The 13,570-nt window shown below is 39.3% G+C and overlaps 1 protein-coding gene across 2 annotated transcripts in view; it reads right to left on the reverse strand.

Moving 5' to 3' along the window:
- Positions 1-2,555: 2,555 nt before the first annotated feature.
- The window catches only part of ESRRG (estrogen related receptor gamma), a gene marked incomplete at its 5' end in the record, with an annotated part of 125,775 nt that continues 114,760 nt past the window's right edge, over positions 2,556-13,570 (reverse strand). The window contains one exon of one of the 2 annotated variants that reach the window (XM_084261228.1): positions 2,556-3,555. In XM_084261228.1, coding sequence (XP_084117354.1) covers positions 3,311-3,555 — 245 coding nt within the window. In that variant the 3' untranslated portion in view covers positions 2,556-3,310. The remainder of the gene's footprint in view (positions 3,556-13,570) is intronic. The other variant, XM_084261229.1, reaches the window with a different exon arrangement.

The raw sequence follows: 13,570 nt of genomic DNA on the forward strand, positions 1-13,570 counted from the left end.
ATACAGTTGATTGCTATACAGATGTGAAGCCCATCTACAGCTATAGACATGTTTGTTTTTATTTGTTGTTTTGTTTCGTTTTTAACTACTGGCTATTATGCAACTCCTGGATTATTATAAGCAGTTTAATTTTTTTTTTGTCCTTTTGCGATCTTTGCACGATAAGACTGCCATAAAATGTTTTCCTAGGCAGGTAAACAGAGACGCTTAAATAATTAAAATACAATCACCAACACCCATTTTCTCTTCTATAAGAAAAATAGCAGTTTTAATTTTTTATATCTTTTTATGTTATCATTTAAATGCAAAATAGTGGAATAAATACAACAATCTGATCTGATTGAAACAAATGTGTAACTGCTGGGAGTTACACAATCATATTGCTTTAAATAAGAAAAAATTAAAAAATGAAGCAAAAATAGAAATTAAATCGTTATGGCTAAAACATACACCCTTTGAAATTTTCCCAACACTTCACATTAAGTAAGTGGTCTTGAAAGAACTCTTCTCCGGCAAGGTTTAAGATGAACAACGTTATAAAGCCCGTGCAGTTCTTTTAGCTATGTTTCAGGTAATGCTTTTACAGTCTTGAGATACTTGTTCTTTTGCAGCTCCAAAAAATTACAGAAAATGAAACTAAAAGTTGCACCGTGTGCCTTTAACACATCTCCATCGTTTGTGTGGGTTTGTGTACTTCTAGTCGATCGGCTTTTGACCCTGAAGCCCAAGTTCTTTAACGTGATACAGCAAAAACAATATTTATATTATATATTTATATATATATAGTGTACTTGAACAGTAGCAACTTAAACCCTGCACAAACTTTCTGGAAAATAAACTTTTTTTTTTTTCTTTTTTTTTTTTTTTTCACTCTTACATATATAAATAATCTTATAGAATCAGCACCTTTTTCCCAGGAGTTGGTTTGGTTTTTTTTTTTGTTTTTTTTTTTAGACGTTTTTCAAAAGGGATGTGCCAATTTCTGAACTCCTATCACAGCTATAAATTTCAAGTTATTGACCATCTGAATGAATTGCTAATGATGATTTACCTAGAATCACACTACAGTCACTTCTCTACTGAGAAAACACAATCTACAATATAGTCCCATATAGCTAATGATAGATACACAGTTTGTTTTTTTTTCTTTTCCTACCACGAGGCTGATGGAGCATCAGCCCACTGTTATTTTGTTTAAAGCACACAACGTAGCAATAGTTTTGGAAACTTGTCCGCACCAAAAAAGTTTTGCAACAACACAGAGCGAGTTAATAACAACATCTGAGAGATGATTGAATAAAAGCTATATTTACAGCGTTTAAAAATTAGACTTATCTATAATCTTGAAATATTCAAAGTTTTATTTCTAAGCTATACATTGGTATTCTATAATAAACTGTTACAGAAATTATCCCTTGTTTTGAAAATATTATGATTTCAATGTGTATCTGTTCATAACGAGTATTTGTTTGGAGTTTCGATCTCTTAATTATTACTAGGAAGAACTTTATTACCGGTAAGGAATAGAATATACTACTGTAATCTCCTGAGGAATTGTACATCCAATATTGTCTCTAATTCTACCCTGTGTCTATAAGCACACACCACAAGAATCCAAACACCACAAGAAGAACAAGACAACAGTCTTTGAATGCAACATAAAAATTCAGAAAAGCACAGCAAACATGAAACATTGAAAAGCTGAACTACATTTCTTTTGTTTGTTAGGATTACAATTTTAATTACATCTGTGTACATAGAATAAGGATGTTCACATAGTACAGGGAGCAGCTACTAACACTGGTACATTGGTATAGCATTTGATGGAGGTTATTGTTTATTGGTTATTTAGCGACTGTAGTTTTCTGGGGGCATCTAATCGGTTTATACATTAGATTACACCTCGTAACAGTCTTGAAACTGACTGACTTTCATGCTGTGACAATACTGGTTGAAAAGCATGTATACTGGTTTAGCTACTTGTTAACGATTGCCATTTACAAAATAAAATCTAAATCAATAAATAAGGTACAGAAGTGTTAACTTCTTCAATTTGGTCAGAAGTCTGCTACTCTGGTTTCTAAAATTTGCAAACATCGGCATTTGCCGTTATTGCCTCTAAGCTACTGCCGGTTCTGAGGGGTCTTCTGCGCGTGAGGTTAGAAATTTGCAAACAGGCGGGTGGTTTCTGGTTCATTCTGCAACTGAAGCAGTTAGAAATCCCGTCGCAACTATACCTGTGTACAGTCGCTGTCTCCTACCAGCGTTACGGGTTGGTATTTGACGTGGAGTACTTCTATGTTAGACTACTCGGATATACTGCAGGTGTAATCTAATCCTTTGAGTCAGTGAACAATTAGTTATAAACTGGAGCTCATGTTAAGAAACTGGATGTTTTGGACCAGACTGGCACACAACATAAATTGCATCCGTGATAATATGCACCTTCCCTTCGACTATTGCTTTAGTAAGATAAATTCCCACATTAATAAATGGCTGAAAACTGGTAAAGCTGGTACAAAAAAATCTCCATTAGTAAGAAGAAACAAAACGTTTAAAAAAATCTTCCTTCAGGATTCATTTGTCCTTCATTATTGTTCATCATTGTTCAAGCCAGCACAAAAAATGCAGTATTTCTTTCTCTTTAGTATTGCATGAATGAATAAAGCTTAAACTATTCCCTGAAAAAGTTACATCGTAGCTAACCTAAGAAATATCTGGAAGACTTGAAAAAACAATTAAGGAATCAAATGGCTGTAACTGATCTAGATGGAAAATGCAATGATAAGAAGCAGCCGATGCATCGTCGCTTAGTCGTCTAATTAGAGACTGCTCCTATGAAATCTAATACTGCATTCAGTCAGTTCATCGTGTTGTACTGTACTGCTAGGTACGGTGGTTCTCTCTTTGATTCCTTTGTCATTGGGGACATTATGGTTCATAATAAGTTCACTGGCATCCATATTATGGATTTCCATCCTTTGGCAGGCCTGGCTTCCATCTCTCTTCAATTAGAGACCTCTTTTAAAAAGTTCAGCAGCAAAGAAAAAAAAAGAGAAAAGGAAAAAGGAAAGGAAAGAACAGAAAGGAAAAGAGAGAAAAGGAAAAGGAAATGAAAAACTGCATCAGAAAGACACAGAAGAAAAAGTTGAAAGCTGCTTCACAGTCTTGCTGCTAAATATCAGTGCAGTCATTTTTTCCTTAATTAAACACTAAGTTTCTTTGCCATTATTATCCTGTTTATTTTCCCTTTTTTTTTTTTTTTTTTTTTTTTAAAACGTGCATGATGGGGAAGCCCATGATGCTTTAGTCAGACCTTGGCCTCCAGCATTTCCAAAAAAAGTTTGTGCATGGGGACTTTGCCTTCCAGTTTGATGTTGTAGAAATGCTGCACAGCCTTGGTGGAGGTTTGCCTCAGAAGTGGGAGAGTCATCAACATCTTGCCTGCACGACGTGGGTCTTCCATGTGCTGCCCAGCCTCATAATCCTGCAGAGCCTCATGTAAGACGTCCTGAAGTTTCTGCACTGCCTCAACATCCTCTATGTGCATTGAGTCTGCAAAACAAAAGAGCAACAGGAGGTTTCAGTTTGGTGTGCCCAAGTCAGACAACGCTATGCCCACACAACACTGTCACTGGTTCTCTCCATCCTCTCTCACAGAAAACAACGATCATTACCCACTTCTGGAAAATATCTGGAACTGCTGTCGGACTACAAACATATATTTAACTCTTGTGTAAGTAATCCTTATCCTTGTTCTCCTCAACCTAGTAAAACGGTCGCTCTCGCTGCTCCATAAACCATCCCTTACAGTTACTGCTCTGAAGAGACGATGGTGCCAGAGGGATGTATGATTTGGGGCTTGTGTTTTATCAGGGAAGCAAGAATGGCTGCCCCGCCACGGAGAAGCTTGGTAAAATCCTGCGTTGGCCCCCAGGGCTGTGGAGCTGGATGCCACGGTTGTTACCCACTGCCCAGGGAAGCTAATCATGGGATAAGGACCACTGCAGATAGACAAGCAACACTTGGTATGTTACTAAACAGCTTTTGCTCTGTGCAGCTAACATCTCCTACAAGGTGTAATCCTTCTCTCCCACCCACTCAGAAGGTGATTTATCTTGTTATTGTTGGTGTTTTGCATTTTTTCCTGAGTCACTCAAAGCAAGCACCTTGCCCTGTACCTTTCCAGGTGAGATGTTTTGGTGGTGTAAGTACTGAGTCACAAGCCTAGACACAATGCACACTGGGAACTAAACTAAACTGCTGCATGACCCTGAAAGATTAAAGCAATGAAAGGGCGAAATAAAAAGAAAAGATCTCACTGAAATAACCCTCAACAGCGCAGATACAGAAAAGGAAGATGTCCCTGAGAAGGCGCAGTTACCGGACCATGCCGAGACAACTTCGGACAAGCAGCCCTAATTCTTTGACTTTTATGTAGTCATAAATGCTAAATATTTACCATTGGACTACCCTGAGGTGGTCCCAAGGGAGGTGAATGCAAGTAAGGAAGCACAGTCACAGGTGAAAAAGGCCACTGAACAGCTCCTACCAGCTACCAAAACACAGACAGCCTGGAGACTTACAGAGCCAGTAACACTCTGCTGCGAGTCCTGGGGACAGGCTACGCTGTCAGTGCAAGCTTAGCTCGGGGTGAAACTGGGACACAGCATCTAATTAACATATATGCTTGGAAACTGCAGTTAGTACAACACTGCTTTGCATCTTAAATTTTGGTTTTGGAGTAAAGCTCCCGTTCCCAGACAGGATAACGTCTGAGGAATTGGATGGTGAAGAACCCACTTCCTGTCATCATCTCCAAGCCCAGCATTAAGCAGTTTGACGCCCTGGATCAGTATTTTGACAGAGCCTTATGTTTTACCCTGTTGATGATAGCTACATCAAAATTTGCACGTGCTTCAAATATCTGAATTACATTCAGAGAATTAAGATGCACCCAAGACTCGTTTCCCAAAAGCTGATGTGCACCTATTTCCGCAGATAATTAGGCCATACAGTAAATACCTCTCTCTTTTCAAACACAAGCATGGAAACCAAAACACAAACCAGTAACTAACAGGTTAAGGAAAATGTTCCAGCTTCTATTGTCAAAACAAACGTGCAAATTGAAAAGGGAAAAAAAATAAAAAAGTTACAGCTCCCGCTCTAAAACAGACACTTAATTATATACAAGTTTGGATCATTTAGCACGTTTTATTGATTCTGATGACAGTTTATCTGTTAATTACACATAATGGAGTCCTATGGGAATTTTACATGTTTAATAATTCTGAGTCTTAGTGAATGCATGCTCTAAGAAGCACACAGTTAAGATGCGCTGCAGGGATGTGGAACTGCACATCAAGGTGCACTGTGCCGTAAGTAGAGAAACGCAAAAATCTCTCTCTCAGGGATAAAGCCAGCGACAACATTTTAAAAAAGATGACAGAAAAATGTTACCTCTGGCAAAATTTAGTTCTAATTAATGTGAGACCATTCCCCAAATCCCCACATTTTTGATAGTTTTTTAATATGCCAATTCTATTAAATAATTCTGTGTCAATACGAGAAAATCCCTGTATCTCGTGTCCTACAAACACAGGTTATCCGTACAGACATGACAACACACACATACAAATGTGACTGATGTCTTAAGCGTACTGTCCAACCACCGTGCTTCATCTGAGATGCAAACTCCAACCCAAATGTCATCTTTACCCCCTGACTCTTTAGCAAGTCCTTGGATACTCCCTGTTGTGCTACAGAATGCACGATGTGCTACTCCACATCGTTTTTCTATAAACCACATGCAGTTTGTGCAGAGCCTACACACCCTTCCCTCCTCCTCCAAGATTTGGAGGGCCAGATTTGCTGGGGAACCAAACCGTAGCTTTTTAGCGGCAACAAAATGTTTAGTGAGTCAAAGTCTTGCCAAATTCTTGTGAATTTGTTTTTCTTAGGCCATATTGCATAGAAAGACAGGTCTTTCTGGAGAACCTGACTACAAATGTTTAGCTTTTGACCCTCTACAATTTGTAAATACACAGACAGAGTCCGGACTTGTCTGCTCTTTGCACAGAGATGAAACTTGCCTGAGATCTTTAGCTCTGCAGTTTGGATAGTGGTTTGGCCTGCAGTGTTAGGAATGAATATGCTCCAAATACTTCTTACACAGAAACTGCGTGAGGAGGGAGAAGAGGAACAGAACACCCCTAGAAAATGTACGACATTCAAGAACAGAAGGTGAATCAAAACCTTCTCTCTGATACGCCTACTAGACTCCACGCTTTCCACCTCTTCCAATGTGTGGACAACACATTAGAACAAGGGATCTTTTCCTCTCCTCTTAAGGGTGACAGTATACCCTCCCTCTGGTAAGCAGAGCAATTGCTTACACAGAAAAGTAATAGCAGTAAAGCATTTAATGCATTTGTTGCTGCCTTTTAAATCAATTTAGCAGCTGGGAAGAACGTGACCAGCCAGCTTTCTGCTGGCCTGATGTAAGAACCCCACTGCCAAACTGGTTCACAGAGCAAAGTTGAGGAAGCTGTGCCTTGGGAAACGGCTTCTGTCACCGGAAATGAGGTAAAGAAAAAATAGTGGCAAGCAGGGCACTTCCAAACAGCGATTCAGACTTCAAACTGTTCTTTTAAAATGGCAATTTAGATTGAAAGATTTTAAAATTATTTAATCAAATTACTATGATACTTTCACTTCCCGTTCACAGAAAAGACTCAAACTCATCTCGGCTTTGCCCATCCGAGGCTCTGCTAACGTTTAAATGCAAACTCGCTCAATCTGTGCTATTTAATTAGACCATGATTCAGCTTGCAGATTGCTCAGGAAAATATTAATCTCTACAAAGTTCCTTCTTCAAGTTTTAGCCTTGCAGTCTGGAACTTCCACTTTATTCCCTATATTAAACGAATGTAGATCTTAATCCCTCAGGCGTAAACCTTTGAAAATAAGGGAAGTGGTTGAAAACGCTGAACTAGCCACGGGGAAAAGAGGAGGGAAAATAAAAGAAAAGAGAAATCTTTGCAGTAACTACAGACTGGCAGAGGCAGAAGTGAATTCAGAGCAGGTTAACTTATTGCTGATAAACCCAATTCTTACTAGTAAGAGAGGGCAATGTCAACAAGAGCCACTCTAGTTTAAGGAAATGCAAAGTCTGTGTGACAATCCAGAAATAAATAATTCCACAGACAATCTGAAACTGAATTATAAATACAAAGACTCTCAACGTGCTGCGTGTACCAAGAAAAAAACCCCTTTTTTCTTCTGTTTCTCAGGGTTTTTTAAGTGGCTTTGTTCACAGTCTGGATAATTTAGATACATCCGACACAGGTAACATCCAGAGGAAACCTATAAGCAGCTGTAATACGCTTAAAAATCAGTGCCTATATAAACTATGAAATTAAACATGGGCATCATCACCTGAAAGGAAGGAGGATTTTATCATGAATGCCCTGCAAAAAAAGGATCCCAGGAAGGTGAAACTGAAAAGCTCAGCAGACAAAAGCAAAAACTTGTTGGTACCTCATCTAGAACACACCACAAAGGGTGACAGCTGCTTAAGATTGGAAAGCACCTGAACTGAAGGCAAGGAAACCTCTCAAATGATTTCTTTGAGGAAAGTTAAAGGCTGGCATGCATGTATTTAGTATGCAACATCACTAAGAAGTGGCAGAAATCCAGGAGTCTTGAATGAAGTATTTCTTCATGTCATAAAAATCAGCACAAAGGAAGAAATTACTCCAGTGGATCGAGCAGCAGGGAACCTGCAGCAGCAAAGGCACACATGCTGATAAAGCACATCAGAAGGGCAAATATCAACAGGTACTTGAAAGACAGCGATCACTGAGGCTACTGCGATTCCGTATTTCTGAGCAGTTCATAATACCAAAGGTGATAAATCAGTTTAGAAAGTTGTAGGAGCCCGAAAGAACTGGATGGGATGAAGAATAAGAACAGCAGGGAAAAAATGGTTTTGCTTTACGTAAAGACAACAAAATCCTAATCTGGATTATGGCTCAAATAAAAGGAATTTATTATCTAGGCTGTACAACCAATCCAAAAGCTTCACCAAAAGCACCGCAGTGTTTACCGACAGGTGAACCATTCTCTGAATTACAGAACCCCTTCCTCTCATGCCTCTCTGCAACATATGCTGGATTTACAAGGGGAAACTTGCATTTTTGCAAAATGCTTGTCCACGCTGTGTTTCTGTATCATTTTTATGAGAAACACAACAGAGTGACATTTTGAAAAGAATCTTGCTTAACACAGAAGCAACCCATAGAAACTGGCTCTCACTCAGGAAGAATTCTCATCCTTTTCCAGTTCAGAACTGATGCTTTGGTCCTCCTTGTATCAGCACATGTATTTGATTTTGACCACCATTTGCCCATCTTTCCTGAACAGTACTCTCTGCTAAGGATGGAGACAAATACACATGGTCTGGTATCTGGATTAACTATTGGAAATAGACACCTCAATCAGAACGTATGTTGGAAATTTTAAAGGAATAAATTCAAGAATTCCTTGTCCATAGGAACTACAGGCAGCGGAAACAAACAGAATAGTCAAACGAAGACTTGTTTGATTGATTTTAGTAAACAAGGGTTTCCTCAGAATTGCACTGATTTGGCCTACTTTTAAGAAGAGACATGAAAACTGAAGCCTCAAAACAATTTTTAAAATACAGTAGGAAATGATGATGCAGTAAGTAATCACTTCACAGAACACCCCTATTTATTTCAGGAGCTAACTGGAGTCACAGTGAACTAAAACCAGAGGCATAACAGAGTAAACCACCTTTTTAATTCCTGAAATGGCTTACTTTCCACTAGGATAGGCAGTGAGGGCAATAAATAAAGGACTCATTCCACAGCGCAGGAGGAAGGGCATACTATGAACTGGTTTGAGCTCATAGCCAATAAAGCTATTCAAACTCTGGGAAAGGGGAATTCGAATGATAGAGCTGTGAGCAGGGGGGGGGTGTGGGGTGTGCGTAAGGCACCAACTAAAAGAAAATGTTTACTGAATGCTTCAAAACCCTTTTTATCCACTACAAGCTGTAAGTAATTGCTATAATTGCCATGGAGAGCCACTGGTTTAGTGCTGTGGAAAAGCAGGACAAGTAACAGCAGAGACTAGTGACTGCATTGGTGACACAGTGGTCCATGCCATTGCTTTCCTACCCAGAAAATCTGACTGCCAGCACAGAGCAGACACAGCCCCTTACAGTCCCGTCCCAGCAGTAAGCAACTTGGGGCTCCGTCCTCCCACTGGGCTGGCCTCAGTCCTTCCCTTTGCGACTGTCAGGCTGCTAGCAGGGAAATAATACCGAGCCATTTCATCACAAAGTGAGGAGTATCTCAAAGTTTTTCCATTACCAGACCAACTACCAGAAAAAGGAAAACAAAAATTAAACAATTACCTCTGCGACCATTTTCTTAGTTTGTCTAAGAATTGTGGGGGCCGTCTATCTGATCACATGAAAATGGAATACGAGGAGTAAACTGTGTTCAAGTAATATGAAAACTCTGACTAGAGTGGCAACATCCTTATGGAAAAATTGTTTCCATGCTTTACCACTCTATCTACAATTACACAAAAAGTTAACAGACCTGGCTATTTGTATTTGGCAAAATAAACATCGGTATCTCACCAGTAACACATAGGTGGTGTGTGTGTATATATATTTTAAAAATATGCTTATTCACAACAGATACATTTTAATAATGAATTCTAACTCTAACAAGATGAGTAAATAAAATTAAATGAAAAAATTTGGCACTATCAGAAACTAAATATACTATGCTATGACATAAAACAAGCCACAGTCTGTACTGGAAATAAAGATGACATGAGGTAGAACAAGTGATTTATAGGGTTCTACCAATTAAATTTTTATTATGATAATGTTATTTCATGATGACAGCCTAGTGCTGTGAATACACTGTTTTGGTGGCTGGAAACCTAAGTTGCAAGAACTAGCTAATTTTTTTTTACCAGGATAGATGATCTTTACTGGCATCCATGTGGATCTGTGCTTCATTATGCTAAAACAGACAAGATACTTCTTGGTTCTTGCTCCTTTAGTGCTGAAAGGGTGCGGGTTTATTTTTTGGAGAGTTGGTAAGAGAGACCAGAAATTGTGATGGTGAGCAGAGGTCCTTTTCTCCTTCTGGTGATACAGGCTAGACTGCCAGATTAGCATTTAAAATTAAATTTTCAACAGTGCATAGGGTTATACTTTTAAGTGCCTGGCATCCACATTTGGGTCAGATTTTTCAAGATGCCAGCAGCCTATTAGGCGGACACACACGGATCAGACTTTCCAATGTGCTAATGTATTTTGACACTCTCGTTCCTTACATCAGGTCTGAGATGGGAACTGAGCTTCCTCATAAAAACCTGGCCTCGGTTGTGACTCCGAAGATCTTCTGCAACATTTGGCCTGAAGGCACAATTTAGTCCTTACTGATGAGGCAATTTCAAAAAACTGCTCACCTGCAGCTCCCTGTTTAGTATTGCCTAATCGATACACAAAAGCATTTTCTAACACAAGAGAGGCGAGCAGGTCAGCTTCTCCGAGCCGGAGCCTTCTCGCCCGCGCGCTGGTCTACGCTTGGAACATATTTTGTAAATATTTCACCTTCCCTTACACACGAGGAAGTAATTGGTACATGCATGTTTTGGAAACCATTCAAAGTTGATTTTCTGCGTGGGTAAACAAAGTGCTCATTGGTGCCAGCTTGTTTCATTTGGGCGGCGTGAGGTGGAACGCGGGGCGGTTGCATCCTGTGGCTGCAAGGCACCTACTTGCTTTTGTGTAGAGAAGGTAGAGAAAGAGGGAAGGAGCTCATGATACTGACAGGACATGGGCAATGCTACGGCGAGGGGGGCTAAAGGCTGTATTCTTTACTATCGAGTCATCGGAGAGGCTTAAAGCCAACCTGGCAAATTCTGTATCGAGCATCACAAGTGAAAGCTAACTGCTGAAATCATGCCTGCACAGACTGCAAAGTACATAGGACTGAACAGCCTATACAACACCTGAGCTCCTAAAGAAGTACTGAAACTTCTTCAGATGCGGTACGCACTCTGTTTGAAAACAGTGACGACCTACAAGCCTGCTGCTACCTGCATTCCTGGAAATTTCTAGAAGCGGCGTGGCACTGGCCAACCCTGCCAAGGGAACGTTTGGTAATGGCAGTCAGAGAAATGGCTCCTCCTGCCCACCTTTTAGAAACCAAACAGCAGCGTTACTCAGATGGAGTACTGCACCAGTAGACCCTGTGGGTCTAGAGACAAGTTAGCAGTTGGGGTGCCCAGGTAATGCCTGCGATGCTGAGATTTGTTGGCCAAAACCAAGCTTGTGGCATTTATTTAAACAAAATACAATCAATAAGAAGACAATCTACAATTTCTTTCTCTGTTTCTATGCACCAGCAGGGAAAGTACTGTGACACTCTATCATAAATCACTAACAGAGATACAGAGCTATAAAACCATCTCTGTCTACTGTTAACAGGAGAGGCAACCCAGGAATCTTTCTAGGCACTGCAGATATGGCAAAAGAAGTCTGAAACGCCTGAGATTTTTTATTATACTTTGCTCATTCTCTCTACAGCTACAAAAAAGCTAACATATTCTAAAAGGGAAAAATAAATAGTGGAAGTTTCAGAAGAGAGCAGATGTAGCAACAGACTATATTAAGGTGTGAATTGCTAAATGATTTTTGTTTTTAAAGAACTAAGTTTACATTGATCAAGTTCAGAGTTATGTGAAAATAAGGTTTTGTCTCCACAAAAGGAAAAAATTCATTTTACTTTTACTTTCATATTGCTTTTAATTACAAATGCTACTAAAATTAAACTCCAGGGGTCTGCTCTTTGATGGGCTGTAATCCTGCAGGTGCTATTTTACACCTACAGGTTAGTGTAGCTACAGCGGATTTGGGGTATCTGCTGCATGTACAACCCCAAAGCTCAAATGTTGAATGTCAGCAGTCAAAACATTGTGCTGAAAAGGAAGTCGACTGGCTGGACTGCTTTTTAACTTCCCCCTGCAATAGTTAATTTTAAAGCAGCAATTTTATTTATTTAAGATGAAGGAAGGAAATGTTTTCACTTAAATGTGCCCTGAATTTTAGTGTGCTGAATTTATTTATCCCTGGCATTATCCTGGTTGTAATTCCCAGCAAAGTTAATGAAGCTACAGATGATTTTGATACACTCTGTGCACAACGGATGACTAAACTTTTTCTGGCAGCGCTATCTTTTATTATTACTTAAGCACCACATGTCTAGTTTCAGAAAAACAAAAAAGGAAAAGGTGTGAGTGGTATGTAACATCACCTCCCTATATTCTAGCCCCTGATCCCTTTTATCAAATAATCTATAGGCATACTTCTAATTCGGTCTTTGAGTTACAGAATCAAAATAAATACAAAAGAACCTTCTCAGTTTCGACTCCTAATACCAGATAACTTTCTTGCTCGTTAAGCATGACCACTTTTGAAGAAAAATCCTTCCTGTAGCTGCAAAGCATCCTCAAGTGTCTATTTACAACAGTCAAAAATCGTAACTAAATCTTCAATCAAAAATAATTCTGATCTTTGAGAGGCATTTCAGCACGTTGTGTATTCTGGAAATAAGACAATATTCTAAAACTAAGGACAGAGTTAGTGGGGTGGAGAATATTTTACAAAGAGACTAATAAAGCATTTTGGCTTTGCATGTTTTTGAATTATATTTCCAATTAAAAATGCAGAGTGCTAAATCACATTACAAAGACAAATAGGAAAGTACAACTTCATTGTTGAAAACAATTTCCCTCCTATCAATCTGAGGATTCATGCATCAATATTGTAGATGAACTGTTAATTACAAAATCAATTAAAAAATTATTTCTAAAAACAGTCACGCGTCCTGGCTCTCAGGGGGGCAATTTGGGCAGAAGGTCTCATCTCACTAGGACCGCGCCAAATCACAAGTCGTCATCCACAAGTAAGCAAAAGCAATCTGGTTTTTCATTTTTCAGCGCGGCTGAGCCCAGCCTGAGATTGATCGTCACATATGGCCCCAGAAAACAAACTGTCAATACCTTGAATGCTGCAGAATTTGAACAAATAGCCGTCCGCCCATTCAAGCCACTCATTGCATCCCATTTAACAGATTTTATTGACAGTTTCCTTCTTGTAATTAAAGGGAAAACTACTGGCCAGCAACCAAGATAAAGTTCAAAGATAGGGTCAAAACAAAAGCAGATGGAGGGGCACGGTGTGACTGTCAATGGAACATAGCATCAGAGCATGTTATTGACACACAGGTATCTAATGATCGGCACGTCATTAAAGAGGGATCTATAGTGAACTTTATGCAAATGCTAAAAGGGACTTAAGACCACAATAAAGCATTAAGGAGACACAAAAGGAAAAACAACAAAGCACAAACGATTTTTACTTATCTGACAGTATTCACTGCTTCAGCACTTTTAAATTCAAATGTAGGAAAAAAAAAATTCGCTGGGAAGACTTTTAACCCTTGCTGCACAGGTA

The sequence above is a fragment of the Gallinula chloropus genome (genome assembly GCF_964237585.1).
Source record: "Gallinula chloropus genome assembly, chromosome: 3".
Taxonomy (NCBI): domain Eukaryota; kingdom Metazoa; phylum Chordata; class Aves; order Gruiformes; family Rallidae; genus Gallinula; species Gallinula chloropus.